Source organism: Canis lupus, chromosome 9, assembly GCF_048164855.1.
Source record: "Canis lupus baileyi chromosome 9, mCanLup2.hap1, whole genome shotgun sequence".
In the NCBI taxonomy this organism is placed as follows: domain Eukaryota; kingdom Metazoa; phylum Chordata; class Mammalia; order Carnivora; family Canidae; genus Canis; species Canis lupus.
This window is the reverse complement of record NC_132846.1, coordinates 40,660,472-40,684,180: the sequence shown is the minus strand read 5'-3', so window position 1 is coordinate 40,684,180 and position 23,709 is coordinate 40,660,472. Positions and strand designations below refer to the sequence as shown.

The 23,709-nt window shown below is 47.1% G+C and overlaps 1 protein-coding gene across 3 annotated transcripts in view; it reads left to right on the top strand.

Moving 5' to 3' along the window:
- The window catches only part of SPTB (spectrin beta, erythrocytic), a 146,364-nt gene that overhangs the window by 81,549 nt on the left and 41,106 nt on the right, over positions 1 to 23,709 (top strand). For all 3 annotated transcript variants that reach the window (XM_072838917.1, XM_072838916.1, XM_072838918.1), the window contains 11 exons: positions 13,359 to 13,510; positions 15,153 to 15,326; positions 16,295 to 16,386; positions 16,785 to 16,865; positions 17,153 to 17,268; positions 17,704 to 17,816; positions 18,818 to 19,005; positions 20,618 to 20,735; positions 21,375 to 21,533; positions 22,276 to 22,578; positions 23,280 to 23,430. In XM_072838917.1, coding sequence (XP_072695018.1) covers positions 13,359 to 13,510; positions 15,153 to 15,326; positions 16,295 to 16,386; positions 16,785 to 16,865; positions 17,153 to 17,268; positions 17,704 to 17,816; positions 18,818 to 19,005; positions 20,618 to 20,735; positions 21,375 to 21,533; positions 22,276 to 22,578; positions 23,280 to 23,430 — 1,647 coding nt within the window. The remainder of the gene's footprint in view (positions 1 to 13,358; positions 13,511 to 15,152; positions 15,327 to 16,294; positions 16,387 to 16,784; positions 16,866 to 17,152; positions 17,269 to 17,703; positions 17,817 to 18,817; positions 19,006 to 20,617; positions 20,736 to 21,374; positions 21,534 to 22,275; positions 22,579 to 23,279; positions 23,431 to 23,709) is intronic.

Sequence of the window (23,709 nt, the reverse complement as noted above, 5' to 3'; positions counted from 1 at the left end):
AGAATCTCTAGTGTCCTCCGGGGATGGGGTGGGGGTGGGGGACCACAGAGTGTAGAATTGCATGCCTGGACATCAATGATTTAGAACATCTGGCTAGCAGATAACCATGGAAGTTTGGGGTCCATTCAGGATTTTAAAAACAAACCTAAGCAGTCTATTGACTTTCCTGAGAGTCCATCCTGAGTGACCTGTGGGAGAAGCCAAAGCTTTGGGAGGGTCCAAAGTAGAGAGGTCGGATGGACTCCTTCTGGTGGGTAGGCAGAGCAGAGAAACATGCTGTCAGGTTCCCCCAGTTTTAAATTCTTGATATTTTTCTCTTCAGTATTATCTTTGGGGCTGCCTCGTCAGCCTAGGCAGGGGTCAGTGTTTCCACAGAGGCAAAGGAAGCAGAAGTACCTCTCATTTCAGTCACTCCCCAACACCTAAGACCATTACGGCAAGGAAGGCGTTCAGTCCTGTTTTTCTTACAAGATGGTGGTCATCTGCTTTGTAGGTATATGTGCCAAGGTCGGAGAGATTGGTCTGGCCTTTTCTTTCCAAAATTGAAGGTCCTGAGGTGAGGAGAAAAATGTCACAAGACCCAGATGCGAGTCCTGGTTCCACCTCTAATGCTACTGCCGTGAAGGATGGTTGATTCAATTTCCTGTTTTATGAAATGCAGACAGTAGTACTTTCACAAGAGTGTTGTAAAGGTCAAGTGAGATAAAGTTTATGAAAGTTTTTTATTAGTAATGAAATACTAGGTGAATGTTAGTATTTATAGGAAATCTTAGTAATATCTTTCTGTCCTTTCTTTTAACTTCAGACATTCAGGATCCTTAGCTCAGTCATTGTCCCAATTATCTTGGCCTGTTCCTAGGCACTTTCTTCCTTCTTAAGCCCTCCCTCCTTTGTCTTAGAAGGCCTGGGTTCAAAGAAGGATCCAGGGACCAGGGAAACTCGGCTGATACTTTTGCTTGGAGCTCTTAGCTCAGTCCCCAGAGACCCAGTGCCCAGAGGGATGAAGCCCCATGCTTTGTAGATCTTTCTTTTTAAGGCTACCCAGCCAGGATCCCAGCCATGTCTTTGCCATCAGGTGAGTGACCTAGAAGGGCCAAGAAACCAAAGGACAATGAGGCTTGTTAGATGCTCTTCCTGGTGTGGCAGCCTCTCTGGGTCCTTCTCCACTTAGTGACCTGTGGTTAGAAGATTTGCAGTTGATTAACTGGACTCCATTTTTTTTCTTCCTCTTAATTCAACTTCCTCTCAGTTCTCAAGGAAATACTCCCTATTCTGCCTGTCAAGCCATTGCCAGATCTTCCTCCCTGGACTGAAATAAGCAAGCCATCCGTTATTCTGTGTGGAAACTGCCACATTGGTATACAAATACCTGACCTGTCCACGTGAATCACTGGATTTAACACTGTGGATCAGCCTGAGTGAAAGCAAGGGGGAGGTGGGCAAGAAAATGTTGCAGAAGGCTCCTGCAAGGGGATGTATTTAGCCTCGGCTGTGACCCCTAGTGGGGGTCCAGCAGGAATATTTGCCCAGTGGGTCCCTGGACAGATGTTAGCTCTCAGAATCAGCCTCTTAAAGGTGACAGCACTTTGTGGGGTTAAGTGCTGGGTAGCCCTGAAGCTTCTTCCTGAACAGGGGTTGTTCTCTACTTTGATGATCGCCTCTAGCACCTTTCTACTTTTTGAAAGATGAGAGGAAGGGGGGCAGTTGAAAAGCTCAAGTTCTAGCCCTCCAGGAGGTTCCAGCCTTCATGTCTCAGTAGAAAGGCTTCCAGTGTCTCCTAGAGCCACCCTCATTTTCATTCACACCCCATTTCCTGTCCTTCCCCCTTTTCATACTGGGAGCCATTCGGTAAACATTTGTGGCTGTCTGGATGAGGGATGAGGCACTGCAGGCTGCAGAGAATTTACCAGCCAGAAAGCCTGCCCTCCATGCTCTCTCCTCATCCCAGAGGAGGCCTCTGCTGGCCTGTGTGCCCCCCTTGCACCTGGCTACCCTACTGATTCGGGAGAGGACACTGCCTCAGGGCAACGTGGCCCAAGTGGGAGAGGGAGAGTGCAACAGAAAGGTACCCCCTAAAACAGAAACCTTGTGCATTAGTCTCCCCCTGCCTTGCCCACACACTCAGCTCGGCATCTGGGCCTCCCAGGTGTCACCCACTGCATGATTTCCAGCTCCTCAGAGCAAAGAGGCATCTGGAAGGTTGCAGTGCAAAAAGCAGTCCAAGGCCCCTTAAGATCTGTGAGAAGGAAAGGGCCCCACGTGCCACTTCATCCTCTACCCTGGCCCATTGAACACAGAACCATCCTTTGAAAACAGCACACAAATTTGAGTAGCCCATGCTGGTTTTGCCTTTAAATCAGAATCCAAGTGATGTTTCAAACTAAAGGTGCCTTTCCTTTCTGCATTCTGTCTTTGTAGCCATCTTGCTAGACAGGAGATGAGGTCAAGTAGTGAGGTTGCTTGAGGACAATTCAGAGAACACAACAGGGCAGCAGGTGCACAGCAGGCTGTGTCCCTGTGCTCTGAAGCACAGAGTTGCTGCCACTTTGAACTTTGAACATCTTCCAGACCCACTTTGCCCAAGCCCCAAGGTTAAGTTCTGTGACCGGCAGATGTTCCATCAGAGCCTTAGGACAGCGGCCCTCAGACCCTGCTGCTCCTTGTCCACCCACGTTGGCTCCCTGGAAACTTCCGAGAGGGAGTGTGGTATGAGCTCCTTCCTGACTTTGGCAGCAAAAGGTCATGCTTGGCCTTTCCCTGGGCCTCTTTCCCCACCTGCACAGGATGACACTGATTCCAGGTGCGCCAGAGGTGCCCCAGTTACGTGAGAAGGGCTTTGTGTCCAGAGGGTGAATGATTTCTTTCAGAGAGCAGGATTCCACCACAGTGTGTGTGTCGGGGGGGCACAGACGCCGGGATTCAGCAGCTTCTTGGCAGCCTATTAAGTTGACAAGTTCACAGGCAGCTGCTGGAGACCAAGCCATCAGGTGTTAATGGTCTGACTGTCTCTCTTAAGCTACCTGTGAGAACAAAGATGGGGTTATTAATGAGGGGTTTTTTAAATGTTTTCTTCTCAGATTCCAAAACATGAGATGAAGTTCTATGTAGAGACTATATTTTGGGAAAATATACTATTCACGGAAATATGTATAATCATCGGCAATCATTTTAGTATACAGTCAGAAGAAAAAATAATCGGCTCAGCAGCTTTTTCTGGGCGGTCAGCCATCGTGAGTCCCCTCCTTCCTGAGACGCAGTGGCCACTGCTCCGACACAGACACAGCGGCCGGTACCTGTGCGGACAGATCGACAGATCGATGGGAGGGGCCGGCTCGCCGCCTGTGCCGCGCAGTCCGGGCAGTTTCCCCTGCCCCGGACACAACACCTTCCCCCTTTGTCCTCCCTCCCCTCTCAATAAAAGCTGTTCTCCCTCTCAGAGAATGCTTTGCAGAACCAAGGCTGTCCCCATTCTCTGGGTGACTGCTATCTATCATTGTGAAGATGCTTTTCAAATATTAATACACTGAGGTTAATAATAAGATTCTTCCCTCCCCATGCCGTGCAGTCTGGGTGAGCCATGGTAATAGCCTCCTCCGTCTTTGGGCCACTCCTGTGGGCTGTCAGCTGTATCCCCAAGGGCAGGCTGTGACACCAGACCTTGACTCTGCTTCTGGTTCCCAGAGCAGCCGGTATCCATTTCCCTCTTCTGCAACTGGGCGCCCGCTGCGTGCCGCTTGCCTGAAGAGGTGCCAGGAGTGTTGTTTCCAAGCATCTGTAGCAATTGTTCATTTTCCTTTCTTATCCTTTCACTGAGAGGGAATGACAAGGAAGCTGGTAGCAGCTGAGTCTCTGGGAGCATTTTGCCTCCAAACCCTTTGGCCTTCAGACTCGGAAACCAGATCAACAGGGGATCTCATTTTACAGCCCAGCGAGAAGGAAGTGGATCAAATAATCATACATGTGTCTCAGTACATAGAGCCATATGTGCATGATGATAAATCATGATAAATACTGTAAAGATTTACTGAGAACTATGAGTTTCTAACCTACAGCTTACAATTCATCCAAGGGGGAGTGGGGCTTGTTGGAGTGAGGGCTAGGGGGCAGGATGGGTGGAGGGGGGAGCGGCAGGCAGGAGCCACATCACAGGAGCCTTATAGACCATGGGTATCCTCAGGGTCCTGGCAGGAAGCAGCAGGAAATGCAAAAAGTGTAGCTGAGGACTTTAATGAGGAGATTATTTGCAAAGCAGTGGCAGGGTTGAAGGGTCAAAGAGTGGGAGCCTGTAGCAGGGAGAGCTGTAGGCTCTCAGGACAGGAGCCTTCAGTAGAGGACCAGAAGGATGGAGCCACTCCCACACTCATCAAAGGGCTCTGGTAGGGAAGTGCATGGTTACATCTGGGCTTTTAAATATCACTCTGTCTTCAGAGAGGGGAACAGGTTGTGGGGAGGCTGTGCAAAAGTCTGGGAAGGAGAAGATGGCAGTGTGAGCTAGCTTGGTAGCCTTCGACAGGGAGAAGTGGTCCATCCTCACATTATTATTCTTCTGGCCTCTTGCTGCTGTCACGGGCTCTCCCAACTTAGGTGACCTTAGCCGAGTCACTTTTCTGCTCCTCTCCCATAAAATAAGGGGCTTGAGTCGGATGATGCACAAAGCCTTTCCAGCTCTGGCAGCCTGGGAAGAAGCCACCTGTTAGAGTAGTGCTGACCATATGCCTCTACCCTGAGCCATGGGGCTTCAGTTCCTGGCTTAGGAAAAGGGAATCGATCCTTTTTAGCAAATTGGTAGATTCTCCAGAAATTCTCTCAATTTAATAAAGGCTAGGCTGAACCCGAGCCCTGGATCATCTTGACTTCAACGGCCTCATGTTCTCAGTGAGTGTAATCTCTCCCTGCAGCCACCACCTGCATGCATGACAGAGCTTGGTGCTCGCACAGCCGCTTAGTGGTCTTGGCGCTTTTTATCCAGATGATCCTCCTGACCCTTATCCACCCTGAAGTAAGCAGGGGAAAGTTATCCCCATGCCCCTTTATAGATGGGGGAGGTTGCACAGCAGGAAGTGCCAGAAGAGAATGCCAGGGATTTCAGATCCTCCCAGTGCCATTAGGGCTACTGCACATGACATGACCTGCATTAATCTCCTCCTTTGCATCCCACCCTAGTCAGCGCTTCCCATTTTCTTTCCCACCAATAGTCTCTTGAGCCCTATGGATCAAAACCCTGAATCCCCTTTTACTTCTTAGAGCCTCTGAATGCTATCACCTGCTGTGGGCCAGCTGAGCCTTGTTCTGTGGCTGTCCGGATCAGCTCTGGTCATTTCATTTCCATGGTTCACGTGTCAGTTGGGGTCATGGCACCTCAAGCAGAGACTTCTGCAGCTGTCTCCACCTGGTGCCCTGGCCTCTCCTCGCCCAATCCCATTTACACAGGGCAGTGAGAAGCATTGTCCTCCAACAAATTGTTAGTGAGCTGTTCCTCTACTTCAGAACCTCCAGGCTTTTCTTTACCTGGAGTATAAAGTTCAAATTCCCTAGACTGCCTTTCAGCTTCTTTGCTCTGGGTCAGTTCACTGCTTCTCACCGTCACCCCCTAAACACGCACACCTGTACCTACACACATGTGCACACACACACACACACACACACACATTTGCCAGTTTCCACCTTGAGGGCTTTGAATAAGAGCCCCCCTTCCTTCTCTGCTGTTCAAAAACCATGATCATCCTCAAACCTCAGATCAAAACTAGCCTTCAAAAACATTTTTTTAAAAATTTAAACTGACCTATAATAACTTGCTTTCTTTTCCTACTATATATAAAGACCTTATTTTATGTTTAAAACAATTGGATGAATACTTCTATATCTTTAAACATTTTTATTACACAAAAACATATATTTAGTATAGAGGAGATTAGAAACATAGATTTAAAAAGGGGGAAACTAGAGACATTGTTAATGACCCATACAGATATTTTGAAGCCTATAGATACATGACTATGTGTATAAATGTGTAAATATTAAAACATGACCTAAAATATTATAATCTTAGACTTTTTCTCATTCAGCAGTATACTGTGAATATCTTTTTATGTCAGTAAGCATGCAGATTATCATTTTCATGGCCATATAGTCTTCCTTTGTATTAACGTACCCCAGTCTAGTTAACCAACATCTTAGTGTTCAACTCTGCTTACTTTTATTTTTTTAAAGATTTTATTTATTTATTCATGAGAGACAAATAGAGAGAGGCAGAGACATAGGCAAAGGGAGAAGCAAGCTTCCGATAGGGAGCCTGATACAGGACTTGATCCCAGGACCCCAGGATTATAACCTGAGCCAAAGGCAGGTGCTCAACCACTGAGCCACTCAGGTGCCCCAACACTGCTCACTTTTAAAGTCAGTCTTATGTGCTTTATTATTGCCTTTGCAGGTATGTAGTAAGCATCCTAGAGTTCTCTCTTAGAATCAACCCTAGCTAGATTTTTAGATCTTGTAGGCTAGCTAGCTGTTCACAATACTAGTGTGATGAAAGTTGGTTGGTTGAAAGAAAAGTCCCTCTCCAAACTGTAGAGTAGAATTTGTGCCACCAACATTTATGATATGTCCCTGACGGTCTGCCCCTATGCTAGGCTTTATAGGATTAGCATCTTTATCTTCAAGGTTTGTTACCAGTTCATGGGAATTCAAGTATTGCTCACTCAGGTTCCCTAAGCTCTTGGCTTCCTGGCATGAAAAGGAGAAATCCCAAGCTGTAAACCTGCAAAGGGCTCAACACTAAATGATTGGTTTCAGGCGGAGGCTCATGGTACATGGACCTCTCGTGGTGCCTCTTCTCCCTCTTACCTTTCTGACCACCTAGCTTTAGCCATACTTTAGGGTTGTGTGCTGGTAAAAATGCAGGCTTCCTGAAAAACAAACAAAAACACAAACCTTTTTTAACTTTTCTTCATTTAGTCCTCAGGGTTTTTGAGCGTTATATCCTATTTTTCTTCATGACATCTGTTGTTTCTTATTTTGAAAGGAATACATATTCATTGCAGAAATTTTAGAAACTATGGATAAGCAAAAAGAAAAGTCACCAATAGTCTTACCACTTAGCTATAACAACATCTAGCTGAAGCTTTCATTTTTAAATGGATATAGTGCTACAAAATGAGTTCATATTATGCATGTAATTTTATAATATGAACTTCCCCTTAAAATGTATTCTAATATCCTTTCTTGCCATTGAAAGGTCTTCTACAACCTTATTAATATCTTTATAAATGTACCAAAATTATCATATAATCCTCTGTGTTGGATATTTAGGTTGCTATTCTCTATTCTTGAGAGCAGATTTTTAACAGACAAAAGAGGGAGAGAAAATAAAAGAGGCAGTGTCTAGGTGGCTCAGTTGGTTAAGTGCCTGCCTTCCGCTTAGGTCATGATCCCAGGATCCTGGAATTGAGCCCCGTGGGCTCCCTGCTCATCAGAGAGCCTGCTTCTCCCTCTCCCTCTGCCCTTCCCCTTGCTTGTGTTCTCTTTCTCTCTGTCAAAGAAGTAAAATCTTTTTTAAAAAAATTTTTTAAAAAGACAGGGAAGTATGAAGCACTCAAGGAATTTTATAGGAAGCTATGGCAGGAATGAATAGATGGGCCTAGACCTGGGTGATTATGGTAGATAAGATATTTCAACCTTACCATAGCCATAGCCTAAGAACAGCTAATGCACAATAAACTTTTATTTTTAAAACAGCCTCACCCGAGACTTTTGATAACTTCCCAGATGCCTATGATATCAGGAAGTGAAGCAGGTACCAGAGTAGGTGGGACCAGTGGCAGGTGTGCTGTTGCCAAGGGAGGAGGGAAGTTGAAGTTGAAGGAAGCCCACCTAAGTGAAACAGTGCCTTGATTTACTGTCATTGCACTTTTTGACTTTTGGTATGAAAAATTTCAAACATACAGTAGAGATGAAAGTATAATGAATCATCACCTAGACATAACAACTGTTCATTTTTTGCCATATTTGCTTGTCCATTTTGGGAGTTGAAGTATTTTTAAAGTAAATTGAAGATTACCACAACATTTTACCCCTAACACTTTAATATGTACCTCTGAAAAACAAAAACATTTCCCACCCAACCATAATACCACTATTACACCTAGCTTTACCCATAGCTTAAAGCTATGTGTTGGCAAAAATGCAGACTTAATAAAAATTAACATTAATTCTAATATAATTTAATACTCAATGTCCAAATTTTCCCAGTTGTCTCAAAAATGTCTTTTATGATTAGTGTATTCACACTAATTAAAGACCACTTATTAAATTTTGTGTATATGTTTAACTTTTAATTTATACTTCCATGAATAGCTTGGACAACTTTCTACACATTTAAGAGATTTTTACATTTTGTTAACTTTTTGTTCACAAACGTATGTCCACTTTGCTCTTGGATTGATGGTATGGTCCTTTTCCTCATTAATTTGTATCCTTATATCCTAAGTGATTTGGTCCTTTGTGATGTGAGTTACAAATATCTTTCGTCATTTGACTTTGCTTATAGTGTACTAACGCACACAAAAAATTTTTTTAATTTTAATTAGGATCAGAAATTTTGCCTTTTTTTTTTTTAACATCGTTGAACTTTCGATCTTTTACTTTATGGCTTTTGAATTTTGTGTCCTATTTAAAGGACTTTTCCTATACCAGCATTCTAAAAACAAAACAAAACAAAAACCATTCAACCATGATTTGTTTGGTATTTTTATGGTTTCATTTTTACATTTCAGTTTTTACCCAAATGAAATTATTCTGGAGGGTGAGTTATAAATTTAGGTTAATTTTTCTTGTGTGGCACCTGGTTTTGTCCACACTTTTTGCCTAATAATCCTTCTTTCCCCTTTATATTTGAAATACTACCTTATCAGATATCAAATGCCTATCTGTGCTTGGGACTATTTCTATTCCATTGATGTGTCTGTTCATATTCTAGTAGCACAGTTTTATCATGGTACCTTTGTACTGTGCTTTATTATCTGATAGAAAAAGAACCTGGGAAGGGCTGTCATTCTTCTTTTTGGAATTTCCTAGCCTTTTTGTTTTCCCAATGAATTTTCTCACAGCTTCTCTAGTTCCCCCCAAATTATAGAATTTAAATATATTTAAAATATTCAATTAGGGGCACCTGGATGGCTTAGTGGTTGAGCATCTGCCTTTGGCTCGGGTTGGATCCTGGGGTCCTGGGATCAAGTCCCACATCAGGCCCTGTGGGGAGAGCCTGCTTCTCCCTCTGTCTATGTCTCTGCCTCTCCTTCTCTCTGCGTCTCTCATGAATAAATATATAAAATCTTGAAATAATAATGATATTTAACATACAGATTAATTTAGGGTAAACTAACAACTTTATGATATTGAGTTTTCCTATTCAAAATTGGAGGTGCCTTTTACTTGTTCAAATCTTTTGTGTACCTCAGGAGCCTTTTAATGTTTTCTTTATGTAGATTTTACACTTCTTTTTAAGCTGAAACATTGTTTTTTAAATTATCATTGAGGGCCTTCTAGACTAGTATTTCAGAAAATGATCCAGTCATACCTTCAATGGTATCTTTTGCCTCTAGGATTAAATCTAAACTTAGCCTTTCATTTAGAGCTTTACATATATTCAGCTAAAAATCTATTTTCCACATGTTTTCTTCTTACCTGTATCTGCTCAGCAGCCTCCAAACAAGCTGTATCCTTCCATGCCTTCTAGCTGGGAGCATTGTACCTCCCTGGTTCCCCTCCTCCTCTGCCAATCCAAAGTTGTTTTCTTCAGGAGATACCCTGCCTCCCCTCCCGCTTGACTACTCTAATTAGAAATGACCTCTTTCCTCTTCGGCCCATGACCATCTACTGAATGTGCCATTTATCTGATAATTAATCCAATAACACCTTGCGACAGCTTTTGTATTATTAAAATGAACTGCCTTTTAACTCTTGTGTGGTTGCAAAATTAACTGCTTGTGGATTTTTGTCTTGTTTCGTCAACAAGATTGAGGCCCTTGTGCTCCCCACAGCATCCAGGACAGGACCCTACATATTGTAATAATAGTAGTAGTGATGGGTAAGAGTGATAATGATGGCTAGTTTTCTGTGGGCCAGGTACTGTTTTAAACACTTTCCATGGATGAGCTCCCTTATTGACAGATAAATATTTGCATTTTGGTGTTGTGGTTTGATTTGACCTCAAACCAAACCTCTGAAAAGAAGAAAAGAAAGCTCACTCAGTCACAATGTCCAGACACTCATTCTAGCTAGCTGGTCAGAGAAGAACGCGAACTTTCTAGGAGCAGCCCCAATATCTTGGGGAGGATTGAGGATGGCCACAGCCTGGGAAGGAAAGGAAAGGAAGAGAAGAGAAATAGGCAGGAATGGAGAGCTCCCAAGCTTGAGGGCAGCAGAAGCACCAGGGTTTTCTGAGGCTCTGGTGGCTTTGAGTCAGGGCATGCCGGTGGATTTGCTTACTTTCCTGCACTGGCAGGGTTAGGGGTCTGGAAATAAGGTCTGGCCCCTGGCTGCACCTAGCTGAGGCCTCCTTTCCATGGAGGGTCTCTGCAAGATGGCCCAGGTCCCCTGGGGACAGCAGACCCAATACATGGCCACTGCCCCAGCCTGTCCACACCACCAGGGTTCCCAGCCCAGCTGGCCCTGGGCCACCCATTGCTCCTGCATTGGGAAGGCTCCTGATAAATACTTGTGCCATGCTAGGAGTAAATGTGCTGAGCATGCTGATGCGGAGCAGCCAGAGCAAACAGCTAATGGAAATTAATCCCCACCCCTGGGCCTTTTCTCTCCTTGTGATCATCATTAGCTTCTCGGAATCTTACCCATGTCTCAACACTGCAAAATGTTTCAGGGTTCTGGGGATTCTGGGCAATTGTGTACTAGCCTCCAAGCAAAAGGTAGCCAAGAAGCTGCCTGTCTGAGCTCTAAACCTACAGCTCCAACATTTTGAGGTCCACAAGGCTCCATTTGTGTGTTGAAACCTGGGGAGATCTAAGGGTAAGTTAGGATCCATCTGTACCAGCCCACTATATGTGCCAGCCCAGCAGCCAAGAATTAAATCCCATGTCCCCAGCTAAAACCACTTCTTACCCTTTGTCAAGCACAAATAAATGACTTTTGGCACCCATGTGATGAAATTTTTGGGTTCTTAAAATCAAGAAAAGAAAGGAAGAAAGGACTTGAGTTTTTTTTAATACATTCATCTCTAAAGGGCCTAAAAATTTCAGCCCCTTGGTCAAAGCTCCACAATTGGTTGGAAGGACTAATCCCTGAACGAACAGATTTGGTCTCTAGGGAAGGTACCATGGGGTTGTGGCTGGTTCTAGACATGCCCCAGAATAAATGCAATTGCTTTCTGTCCAATATATCATTGGAATTTTAGTTACATTTTACTGAATAGTCCTTGAAATCGGGAAAGTGGTTTAATTTGCTGCCAACAAAAGAGTAAAGAGAGTCTTCCCCCTGAAACTTTGCCCAGCGGCCCAGTATGGATGGATTACCATTTTAATTTTATATTTGAGACTTAGAGAGTCAGTAGTAGTATTTTTCCTCTTTGTGGAAGTCTTATTTAGATGGCTGCCATTGAATTCTTTATATGAGACACCAGCACTCATCATATTTATAAAAGAGTATGTCTGCCTCAAAGATAGAGCTGTCTTTCCTGTCCCTGAGTTCCCCACCTCCCCCAAGAGCCTGGCACCTAGCGGTGACACAGTAAACATTGGCTGAATGAATGAATAAGTGAATAAAGTGTCTGAGTTCCTAACACTAAAATAGCAGTGCAGTAGGAAGGAATTTGATGCTGTGAGCCTCAGGAACCGCCAAAATTATACCCTTGAGGCCCTGCTGGCTGGGTTCCTCTTTTTGTTGTTGTTAAATCAGATATTTAATAATTTAAAAAGCCAACCCTTCCATGGTTTGGGCTCAGCTGAGCGGACATTTAGTCTGCTCCCAGGGCACTGACATCCCTCCTGGCTAGGCTGCTCTGAGCCTGTCCTTGCTCTGCCCAACCCCCACACCCTCCCTGGGGATCCTCCATGGCCTAGGCCCAGCCATACTGCCAGGTCGGCTTCTGCACCAAAGTGCCCAAAGCCTTTTGCCACAAACTTCACTAAGGCCAACAGAGCAAGAATCCACCCATCCTTCCCTCATCTCTCCCTTTGTTTCTCTTTTCTGCCACTCTCTCTTCTTTACCTTCCACCTCTCCCCCACTTTTTCTGCTACCCAGCTCTTCCCTCTCTCCAGCATCTGGTTCAAACCTCCCAGCCCTAACTGGACAGGTTACCAGCATTATTTTACAGAGGTGCTAAGAGGTACCTCTTCTGAACTAGTACAACATGGGTAAGAAAACTGGTTTGGGCTGATGCTGATTTAGGGTGGGGGTGTCATGTCAGCTTCTCAGGTCTGAAGATGGAGAAACCCCTACCTGCCCTTCTGGTGGTGAGAGATTCAGCATGGATAGTCCCCAGCTCAAGCCTCCCTTATCCCTCACCTTGTATGGATCACACATTCCATTTGCCTTGCTCATCATTCTTCTCTGCCCTACCAGGAGCCCCTCAAGGAGTTTGTTTTACTTTTATATATTATCAGGCCTAGCATAAGCCTGCCAACAACAGGAGCTGAATAAATGTGCAGTCAACTACAATTCAACTCTGGAACACCAACTGTATACCAGGCTCTAGGCCTAGGGGATGTAGAAGTAAACTAGACAGATAGACTTTGCTGGGCTCAAGATACCTACAGCCTTGCAGGAGAGATAGGCTTTCAACTCATATGAATGTGAAGTGAGACCTAAATAAGAAATGCATATGCAGGGGTCAGGGCACACACAGGGAGGCCTAACCTAGCCAAGGGGTCAGGGTAAGCTTTTTGGAGAAGCACTGACTCCTACAGGACAAATAGGAGTTAGGTGGAAGGGGTGAGGTAGAGTGGATGGGCAAGAGAGACCATTCTAGGCAGAAATAATGTTTGTTGGATAGATAGATGGGTGAACCTTGCATTGGAATCTGAGCTTGCTGGTACACTGGGACAGAGCTTTCTGCCAGGTAGAGGAAATAGGTGGCTGAATTAGAGGCACATAGCCACTGTGTACAGAATGTGGTGGTGGAAGCTATCTCTTCATTGCTCCAGTCATGGTACATGGACTCATGTTGCCCAAAGGCTATACTCTGATCACAAATGTTCCTAGGAAGGGGGTGGAATAGATACTTCAACCCTCTCTGCCAAGGATTGGGGGGTCCTGGGATTAAGAGAAAACCTTTCAGCTCCATGTCACATGTCACATGACACTGCCAGTCTTGGCCACCTCACCCAAGACTCTGCTCCTCACTCAGATGAACGGGAAGTTGTTCAGAAGAAGACCTTCACAAAATGGGTGAACTCGAACCTGGCTCGCGTGCCCTGCCGCATCACTGACCTCTACAAGGACCTGCGGGATGGAAGGATGCTCATCAAGCTGCTGGAGGTGCTCTCCGGAGAGATCCTGGTAAAGTCCTTCTCTGCGTTGTGGCCCCTTTCCCTGAATCCCGTGGCTGGTGCTATGTCTCCTCTTTAGAAAAGACATCATCTGGGGTATTTCCATTTCTCACTGCCTTTCAAGGTTTCTCCCTGTTCTTTTGGAAGGTTTTGTTACTTCCTGATGTGAGATGTCCGTGTGGCTTACTGAGTTCTCTGACCTCTTACCAGACTTTATTGTTTCTTGGCCATTCCCACCTCTTCATGCTCCTCCCAAAAGCCACACAGAGCTCTCGAGTTCTCCACTTGGGGCCTAGGCATCTGCGTCTGGCCTGCAGCGGACCCCCCCCCCCCCCCCCCGCCAGCCTCCTCATGCAGTCTGGAATGGATTCTGTAACCCAGCTGGAGAAATTTGCATCCTTCTTGAAACCAAGAGAAAAACATGGAAGATATTTTCCTATGTGTTCTGTCACTCTTACAAGTGGAAATTTATGTAGGCCCTCTCAGTTGTGACCCACTGTGCAGTAATGTTGCCTCTGAGGGAGAACCAGATTAAGGTTCGAGTTTTGCTTAGTTACTCTTTTTTTTTTTTTTAAGATTTTATTTTTATTTATTCATGACAGACAGAGAGGGAGTGGAGGCAGAGAGGCAGAGACACAGGCAGAGGGAGAAGCAGGCTCTATGCAGGGGGCCTGACACGGGACTTGATCCCAGGTCTCCAGGATCAGGCCCTGGGCTGAAGGTGGTGCCAAACTGCTGGGCCATCGGGGCTGCCCTGCTTAGTTACTTCTATTATGACCTTGGTTCTATCAGTCAGGACCTTCTTTTCCTTGTATAAGTGATACCTGTACCTGATGAAATACTAAGATCTTCAGGGTTTGAATGAAAATGCACCACAGGGACAGCCCCGGTGGCACAGCGGTTTGGCGCCACCTGCAGCCCAGGGTGTGATCCTGGAGACCCTGGATCGAGTCCCACATCGGGCTCTCTGTATGGAGCCTGCTTCTTCTGCCTGTGTCTCTGCCTCTCATTCTCTCTCTGTGTCTCTATGAATAAATAAATAAAATCTTTTTAAAAAATAAAAAAATAAAAAATAAAATGTACCACATTCTTCTGTTGCTTTTTCAACTCCAGGCTGCTGTGCCTTATCCTGTATTGAAAGACCACTAGGAAGAGTTACCACTGGGAACCCTTCACATGATGTGGTTCCTCCTCAGTGGTGGCCCCCTTAAGTTCTGACTGGGGCCATTCAGGGGTGGGAAGGGCAGAGGCTGGCTGATGGGATGGACCCCCTTATCAATCACTCAACAGAAAGCCCCTCTTATCACCAACCAGCAGTTCATAGTTCTTAGAACTGTGCCTGGCATATAGTAAGTACTCAGTTAACTATTTGTTGTGTCAGGGCTTTTGAATGTCATTTATTACCCGTTCAGACCCAGAAATAGCACTGATGCAGCCCAGTTGCAGAGCTGTGGGTGCTCAGGGGAGGGGGAACCTCTGAACTTTGCAGAAAGGATGGGGTTGAAGAGTGTCAAGGAGTGAGTGTGAGAGCTGGAGTTTGGCCAGGAGGGCGGAGGGTGGGTGCTGATGACAGGAGTTGGCCCAGGCTACAGGTACCTCTGGGGTGACCATGACATTCCTCCATGCCCACGGAGCCAATACTTGTCCCCCAGCCAAAGCCCACGAAGGGAAAGATGCGCATTCACTGCCTGGAGAATGTAGATAAGGCCCTCCAGTTCCTCAAGGAGCAGAGGGTGCACCTGGAAAACATGGGCTCCCACGACATTGTGGACGGCAACCATCGCCTGGTCCTGGGCCTCATCTGGACCATCATCCTTCGCTTCCAGGTGAGTTCCAGGGGAGCGGGGCAGAGGGAGTGCAGGGAGCCTCCCTGGGCCAGGCAGGGCTTAGGAATCTTATAAAATGATGAATGGAGTGTGAGTGTTCGTGGACATTCTGGGAGGCTCAGAACCTGTAGGAGGAAGGAAGAAGTAACCATCCTTTGCAGTGATGGCTCACAGATACAGAGTGAGTTTGGACAGCAGTCTAGTCTTTTCAGGGAGAAGATAGAAATTAGAAGCTGAGATGATGTCCGGCTGGGGGATCTGCTTTTGTCCCTTTCCCACAACATGTCAACATGTGTCACTTTTTTTTTTTTTAAGATAGTTCGTTTCAGAAGTTGCCAAAACAGTACAGAAGATCTATATCATGGTTTTCAATCAGAAACCTTTCCCTTCCCACCCTGAAATTCAAGGTCCGTTACTTGTAAGGAAATTTAGAAAGTGTGAGGGAAGGAAAGCAGGGCCTTCCAGCTGCTGGCTTGAGGATAGGAAGAATCTAGTCCCAAGGGCAGGGAGGAAGAAGATAGCACACAACTCGCAGACCGAAGAGCTCATCCAGGGGGTCTCGGGTGCGTACAGTAAACAGTGGTAACAGCAGAATTGGGGAGAATGAAAAGGCAAGAGGAGCTTCTAATCAAAATCCAATCCTTCAGTATTCGTGTTGTCCCTTGCAGGGCATTGTTCTTCAGAGGAGGATTTGGGGCATCTTGTTTCTTGTCAGTATCCCATGAGTCATCGAGCTAGAGCTGTCTCCTCTGACATGAGGAGGCTGTCCCTGTCCTGATGCAGTGAACTAAGGCCGGGGAACGGGCCACCGGGACCCAGGACCTTAAACCATGGTGTTGCTGCAGGGCTGGCAGTGCAGACAGGTGGCTAAGAAGGAAGAGAGAGGGAGGAAGCTTCCCAGGGAGAGCAGAAAGGCACGGAGCCAGATGCAAATCTAATTCCCCCCTCTCTTGTTCCCGCACCCCTAGATTCAGGACATTATTGTGCAAACTCAGGAGGGTCGTGAGACGCGCTCGGCCAAGGATGCGTTGCTGTTGTGGTGTCAGATGAAGACAGCAGGGTATGCCCTGGGAACCAGTTAATGACTACATTCCCCACTACCCTCTTGCTTTCCCCCAAGTACTGCCATAGCCAAGAGACACGCACAACATCGCCCAGAACACTAGCAGCTTTGGCCTAACTGATACAGAATCTGTCCTGACCTGATTATTGGAGGCCTGGAATTCAGGATTCCTTTCTAGAGTTGCCTGGCTCAGACTGTGGTGTCGGTGGGTGTGAGTCTCTTGGGCCCACCTTATGGAGGAGTCTCTTCATGTGACTTAGCTGCTGTCTGCAATTGAAGGGGGCTCGAGAAGGGACAGATCTGTTTCTCTCCAGTGCCTTGGTCCCTCAGTTCATACACTTTTGGGGACTCCAGAATAATCTTTTCTTAGGTCTTAATGTTTCTCTTGGGTGCAGCTACCCCCAGGTCAATGTCACCAACTTCACCTCAAGCTGGAAGGATGGCCTGGCCTTTAACGCCCTGATACACAAGCACCGGTAAGGGGGAGGAGAGGGCCGAGGATAGGACCCCTGCGCTGTTTGGATACGTTGCGCACAACGCCTGGTCCTTCCTCTCATCCTCAGCCTCCCTGCCTCCTGGAAATTCCAGGCATGCCCTCTGCCCCTTCCCCACATTCTGGTGCTCACAGCTGCCCTTCCCCTGCTTCTGTCTCCTCCTTTCACTTCTCCCCAGCTGTCTGAGTGTCTGCTTCATGCCGGGGCTGCCCTGTAGGTGGGGGATGCCGTGGCCGCCGCCTCTTAGCCATCTGGCCTTGTGCCCCCAGGCCTGACCTGATTGACTTCGACAAGCTGAAGGACTCCAATGCGCGACACAACCTAGAGCATGCATTCGACGTGGCTGAGCGTCAGCTAGGCATCATCCCACTTCTTGACCCTGAAGGTGAGCTGCACCTGCCCAGCCCTTCGCTGCTGTGACGGGACGTAGTGTTCATACTGGAGGGAGCCCCAGACTGACAGGGCACCTGGAGGAGCATAGGCCCGGTGCCCAGCCAGCCGCGGACACAGCAAGGGGCCAGTGGCTAGGCCAGCAGTCTGCTCCGGGCCTGCTCTTCAGATCCAAGGCAGCTCCTGACACTCTCCTGGCCCAACCAGTGGCCCATTTGTAGTCTTTCGATCTTTCTTTCTCTCCCTTCACCTCATTTGTGGTCCTAATATGGATTTCATCCTCTCGCTAAAATCACAAACACTCATTCTCACCCTTGGGTTGTCCCTTGATGTCTGGAGCTGAATTTCATGGTGGAGGAACAGGGAGATAAACCCTCTGACATCTCTAGCTTCCATTTGGGTCCTGAGCACACACCCTATCCCCTTGCAGATGTCTTCACGGAAAATCCTGATGAGAAATCCATTATTACCTATGTGGTGGCATTTTACCACTACTTCTCCAAAATGAAGGTGCTGGCGGTGGAGGGCAAGCGCGTCGGCAAGGTACAGAGCTTTCACAGCCAGTGTCACCTTGTTTCCCTGTTTGCCATGCTGAGATGCTCCTTTTCCATCCTAAGAGCTGTGTATCTGGGCCCCTGCTGCAGTGGGGGGCTATAGATCACTCCCTACCAACTTCTCTGAAGCCTGGCTCTGCTGAGGTAATGGCTCCCAACTTCAATTCCAAAGCAAGTTGATAGTCTGTCCTGAAAAATGTCCTAGCCTGCAGCTCTGAGCACATCTTCCACATCTCATGAACATTTCCATGGGACACGATGGGCTTTTATATGTTGGTTTATTATGGTTCTGGGCCTCTTAGCTTCTGTGGTATATCAGGAACCCATTAGACTGTACAGACCTTCATGCCAAATTCCTTTCTCCCCTGCTGGTCCACTGCTCCCCAAGGGTAGAGACTATTTCTCATTTGTCTTTGTATGCCTGGTGTTCAGCAAAGATGGTGCCTAGAAGCCCTGGATTCCTAATAATGCATTTAAAAATAAACAAGACTTTGGCCTTTCTAGTGGCTGATGCCCTGGTATAGCAAGCTTACCAGTCAGTCTTTTATAGGGTTAGGGGAAGGGTGGAGCTGCCACTGAACCCTAGCAGAGCCAGCTTCCTACTAATGTTGCCAGTCCACTTCCAGTCCACTCCTCCTGCCTTGGCAATGTTTTTGAGCTCAGGGAACAAACCTAACATGGAACACTCCAGGGCTAGAGAGGAGGGCCACCTTAATTGTGGCCCCCCTGGTGGCCTCATTGGTATCATTGCTCTTCTGATAAGAATAAGTAATAAGGGCACTTGGGTGGCTGAGTCAGTTAAGCATCTGCCTTCAGCTCAGGTCACAATCCCAGGGTCCTGCGATTGAGCCCTTCATCAGGCTCCTTGCTCAGTGGGGAGCCTGCTTCTTCCTCTGCCTCTGCCTGCAGCTCCCCCTGCTTATGCTCTCTCTCTGTCAAATAAATTAATAAAACATTTTTAAAAAAATAAGTAATAAAGTGATTCCCTAGGTAATTGACCATGCCATTGAGACCGAGAAGATGATTGAAAAATACAGCGGGCTGGCCTCAGACCTGCTCACCTGGATTGAGCAGACCATCGTTGTCCTGAACAGCCGCAAGTTTGCCAACTCCCTGACGGGCGTCCAACAACAACTACAGGCCTTCAGCACCTACCGCACTGTGGAGAAGCCACCCAAGTAAGGGCCTTGGCTCTGGGAAGATGGGCATTCAGGCTAAGAAACTGATTGCTAAAGGTAGAGCCCTGGGCCTTGAGAACTATGTCCAGGAAGTCTATCCTAGAGGCTAGAGAGCTTCACATCTGTCATGTATGTCATCCCCACCTTCCTTTCTTGCTCCTAAGTCATCAGGCTCTAGGAAATGGGCATTGATGAGTAACCCTCAACTCATAGCCAAAGAAGGAGAAAGTGCTGGAAAGTTTCTCTCTTCTCTGTAGACTAAGCTGTGCATTTGTTATCTGGTAATGACCTCTATATTCTCAGTCTTGGAGCTCTCTGTGTGGGGTCTTGTTGATCTCAGGTACCTCCTGTTTCTCTCCCATCTGTCACTGCTCATCAACAGAGCATTAATCCTACCTCTTGGGACCTCCGCTTCATCCCAGTATGTTCAGGGTCTGTGCACATGTGCACACACATGCACAGACACACTCATGCATGCCCACGCATGTAGACACGCCCATAGAAAGATGCACATGCATACACACAGAGGAGGCATTCCAGCTCACCTGTCATCAGCTTGTCCAGTTCTTCTGAAACAGATTTCTAGCTCACTGATAGTACCCTCTGCCTTGTTCCTTCCCTCCCCTCCCACACTCTTCATTCATGACTCTCAAACAGGGAAAGGTAAGACATAGAGTCTAGAACGTACTATAAACAAGTATCTGGTTTCTGGCCTGACACTAACGCATTTTTAAAGTCCTAAATTCAATACAGATAACCTCCCCTGTGCTTCTCTCAGGCCATGCACCACAGGGATGCTGTCTCTTGGCCAAGTAGATGGCGCTCGGGGCCACAGCTCTCTTAAAATGACTGTGAGGGGTCAGCTCTGTCAGGCTGGTCTTGGGGTAGGGACTTTGTTGACAGCCAATCTTCGACTGCCACATGGAAGATGCAGAAGTGGGTAGATACTTGTGTACATGTGAAAATGTAGAAGTATGCAGTTACCTTGAGCTTAGACCCCGGGTTCCAGATATTCACCATGCTGCCAGTTCTCACCTGCACCTGCTATCCTCCTGGAGCCCAGCCTTTCCTCTCCCCTCAGAAGCATCTGGCCTTTAGGACTTGTCCGGAGGGCTGGCTCAGTAGTACTCAGGTGGAAGTTGCTTTCAATACAATATGTTCTTATGTGGATAATGCTATTTCTAAGGCTTCATTGGCTCACTCAATAAGAAACTGACTTAAGAGCTAGTCAGACATCTTCATTGTCTGCAGAACAGTGAAGAGTGTTTTTTGGTGTCAGTTGGCAAAACTCTTGGTATCCGCAGGAATTACTAGAATACTCTGGTTAGCCATTCCCCTGTGGAAACAAATGATAAGCAAACATTAGGGTGGCTGTTGTGTTTTTTTCTGGTTTGTATTATAAAGACTTAACCCTTAGTAGATCACAGTTGGTGAGGATGATAGATGTCTTAACAGGTAAGTAAACCTGTATATCTCTTTACTTTTTGTTTTTCAAGGAAAAGATGTTTTTCTATCCAAGCTCCAAGATGCCAGAGTTTCATGTTGGTTTTAGCAAAAAATTTGGCTGTGGGGACCTCGACGCTAATCTCCCTACCTCTGGTTTTCTCAACAGGTTTCAGGAGAAGGGGAACCTGGAAGTCCTGCTTTTTACCATTCAGTCCCGGATGAGAGCCAACAATCAGAAAGTGTATATACCTCACGACGGGAAACTCGTGTCTGACATCAACCGGGTACAGCAGTGTTTTCCGTTATGCATTGCCAGCGGGTTGGCTGAGTTTCTGATAAGGGTGTGGAGAATGGTCACTGGACAGGGCTAAGCCAAGCCACTTTCTATCGTGTTATTAACTACACAGGCTGGCTAGTTAGGGGTACTCTCTGAACCCAGTTCTGAGAGGTTCAACTCTACCCATTGTCCATTAATTCAGCCCCCTGCTCAGATGCCCAGAGTCATTTTTTCAAGCCAGTTTTATAGCTTAGTCTCTATAGCTTCTTGAGTTTCACTGACTATAGAATGAATGTTAACTACTTATAACAGAAGGGAAATGCCTTCTGATATTTCAGAGGTTTGGAGGCTTAGCGCCACTTGGGCATTCTAACAGAATGAAACCAGCCATTTAGTCAGTGAGAATTTACTGAACACCCACAGAGTACAAGTAACAGTAACTAACATTAGGCCAAGAGTATCTAAGGCAGGTTTAGAGGAGGAGGGGACTGGGCTCCCCAAATCTTCGGTAACCAAAAGATTCTGAACTTCAGGCTCTGCCTAGATTCGATTCCTGAAATCACTCAGTGTTGGGCAAAAGAGGCAGAAGCCCCAAACCCAGGTGTTCCTCCTGCACCCCATGAATTCTCCTCTGTCCCTCACACAGGCCTGGGAAAGCCTGGAGGAGGCCGAGTATCAGCGGGAGCTGGCCCTGAGACATGAGCTCATTCGGCAAGAGAAGCTGGAACAACTGGCCCGGCGCTTCGACCGAAAGGCCGCCATGAGAGAGACGTGGCTCAATGAGAACCAGCGCCTTGTGGTTCAGGTAGTGGGAGATGCACTGGCCATGGCGGGGGCAGAAGCGTTCTGGAGCCCCCAGCGGTCACCTGAGGCTGGAGACCCAGCTGGCCTCCCAGCAGCAGTAGGATAAGCCTCTCCACGGGCCTCGCAGCCCTGCCCCCCATGATTAGGTAGATCCGGATTCACATTTGAGGAAGAACTCTCCATAGACTCTGGCCTCTAGGGCCACGGTCATATTTCACCAGCTAAAAATTGACCCCAGGGCTGAGGCCCCGGAAAAGTAGTGGGCTTACCACTCAGAGTTTGGACTCAAAAGTTGTCCAGGAAGGGGAAAAACCAGTGTTCTGAGAGAATTGGAGAGTTGTGCATGCACCCCCAATAGCACAGGGCTGAGCCATTTGTTTACAGCTGTGGGGCTCTGAGTGAGACACAGCCCCTTCCTGCCCAGAATTGGGCAGGTCCTTTCAAGACAGGGTGGTGAGTGCCCACAGGCCGCGAAAGGGCTCTATGAATAATTTACACACAGCAAACTTACAAGTATGGCCTGGTGAATAAACTTATGAGCTTCTTTTAAAGGTTCTTGCAAGACATTTAGTCTTTGGAACTTGGCTCTGTAAGACAGGCTGAAAATACAGCAGAACAAACTCCCTGGGAATGGGTTTTCCCATGGAGCAGTTGTTCTGAAGGGACCTGCCATTTCTCTGTGAAGGGACTAGCCACGGGGAGGGAGCCTGACTGGGTTGCCTGCTTTTCTCCCTATGGGGCAGGACAACTTTGGGTATGATCTGGCAGCTGTGGAGGCCGCCAAAAAGAAACACGAGGCCATCGAGACCGACACGGCTGCTTATGAGGAGCGGGTGAAGGCCCTGGAGGACCTGGCCCAGGAGCTGGAAAAGGAGAATTACCATGACCAGAAACGCATCACTGCTCGCAAGGACAACATCCTGCGCCTGTGGAACTATCTACAGGAGCTTCTGAGGACCCGGCGCCAGAGACTTGAGATGACCCTGGCCCTGCAGAAGCTCTTCCAGGACATGCTGCACAGCATTGACTGGATGGATGAGATCAAGGTGGGCCCCAGAGGCTGCCCATCCCCCGCGGCCCCAGGCCTACCTCAGTGTTGGCCCTGCAGTGAGCTATGCTTCCTTAGATGCCTCCCAGCCAAGCACATCCCTAAGCCACAATGGAGAAACAGAGGCAGTACCATGTCTGGCTGCATCCACCTATTGACTGCTTGGCTCCCTCTGCTCCAGACAGGTCACCAGCCCAGGTCCACTGTATTTTGGGTGATCAAGATGTCTTAGGTTTGTGGTAGCTCAGGTGCCAACCCACAGGACCTAGAAGTTATAGACATGAATCAGGAGCCTGGAGAATCAGGCTCTGAGTAGTCACAGTTTGAGTCTGGCTAGAATCCAGACCTCCCAACATAGGGGCAATCAAGAAGTTTGAACCTCCTCCTCCTCCACTGTAGTAGGTCTCACCAAAGATGCACAGTAAACCGATCATGGAGTTTTCTAAAAATACATATGCCCAGGCTCCAAAACTTGAGACAGATGCAAGAGATCTAGTGTGAGGCTTCAGCTTCTGAAAAACGTTCCATGCATGATTCTGAAAGGCACTTCCAGGAGGAAGTCCTGCTCTATAGCTTCCATGCTGAGCGGCAACCATTTTTTGACTATATCTGACTCCCAGGCCCAGACATTCCCTCCCCTAGCAGGTATGTGCCTTCACCTCTCCTCGTCCCCTCTACCTGGACTGTCTTCTTTGACAGGCTCACCTCTTGTCTGCCGAGTTCGGGAAACACTTGTTGGAAGTTGAGGACCTGCTACAGAAGCACAAGCTGATGGAGGCTGACATCGCCATCCAAGGGGACAAAGTGAAGGCCATCACCGCAGCTACCCGGCAGTTCGCTGAGGAGAAAGGTGAGGCCACAGATGTCTCCCCAACCTCTGGCTTAGCATTCTGGCACACCAGCTTGGATAAATCTCCTAGCTTTAGAGTTCTGCTTCCTCCATCACCTAATGGTGCAAGGAAGAAGTTTGAAGGATAGCAAAATTCTCCGGAGAGCAGGCAGCTGCTTTAATAATCTATAATTAGGTGTTTATAAGCACCAATAACGCTTCATCTGCCTTTCATTCACTCTGCCAGTTCAAGATAGAACAGAGACAATTGGGATTGCTAGCTTTGGTTTGATTTCTTTA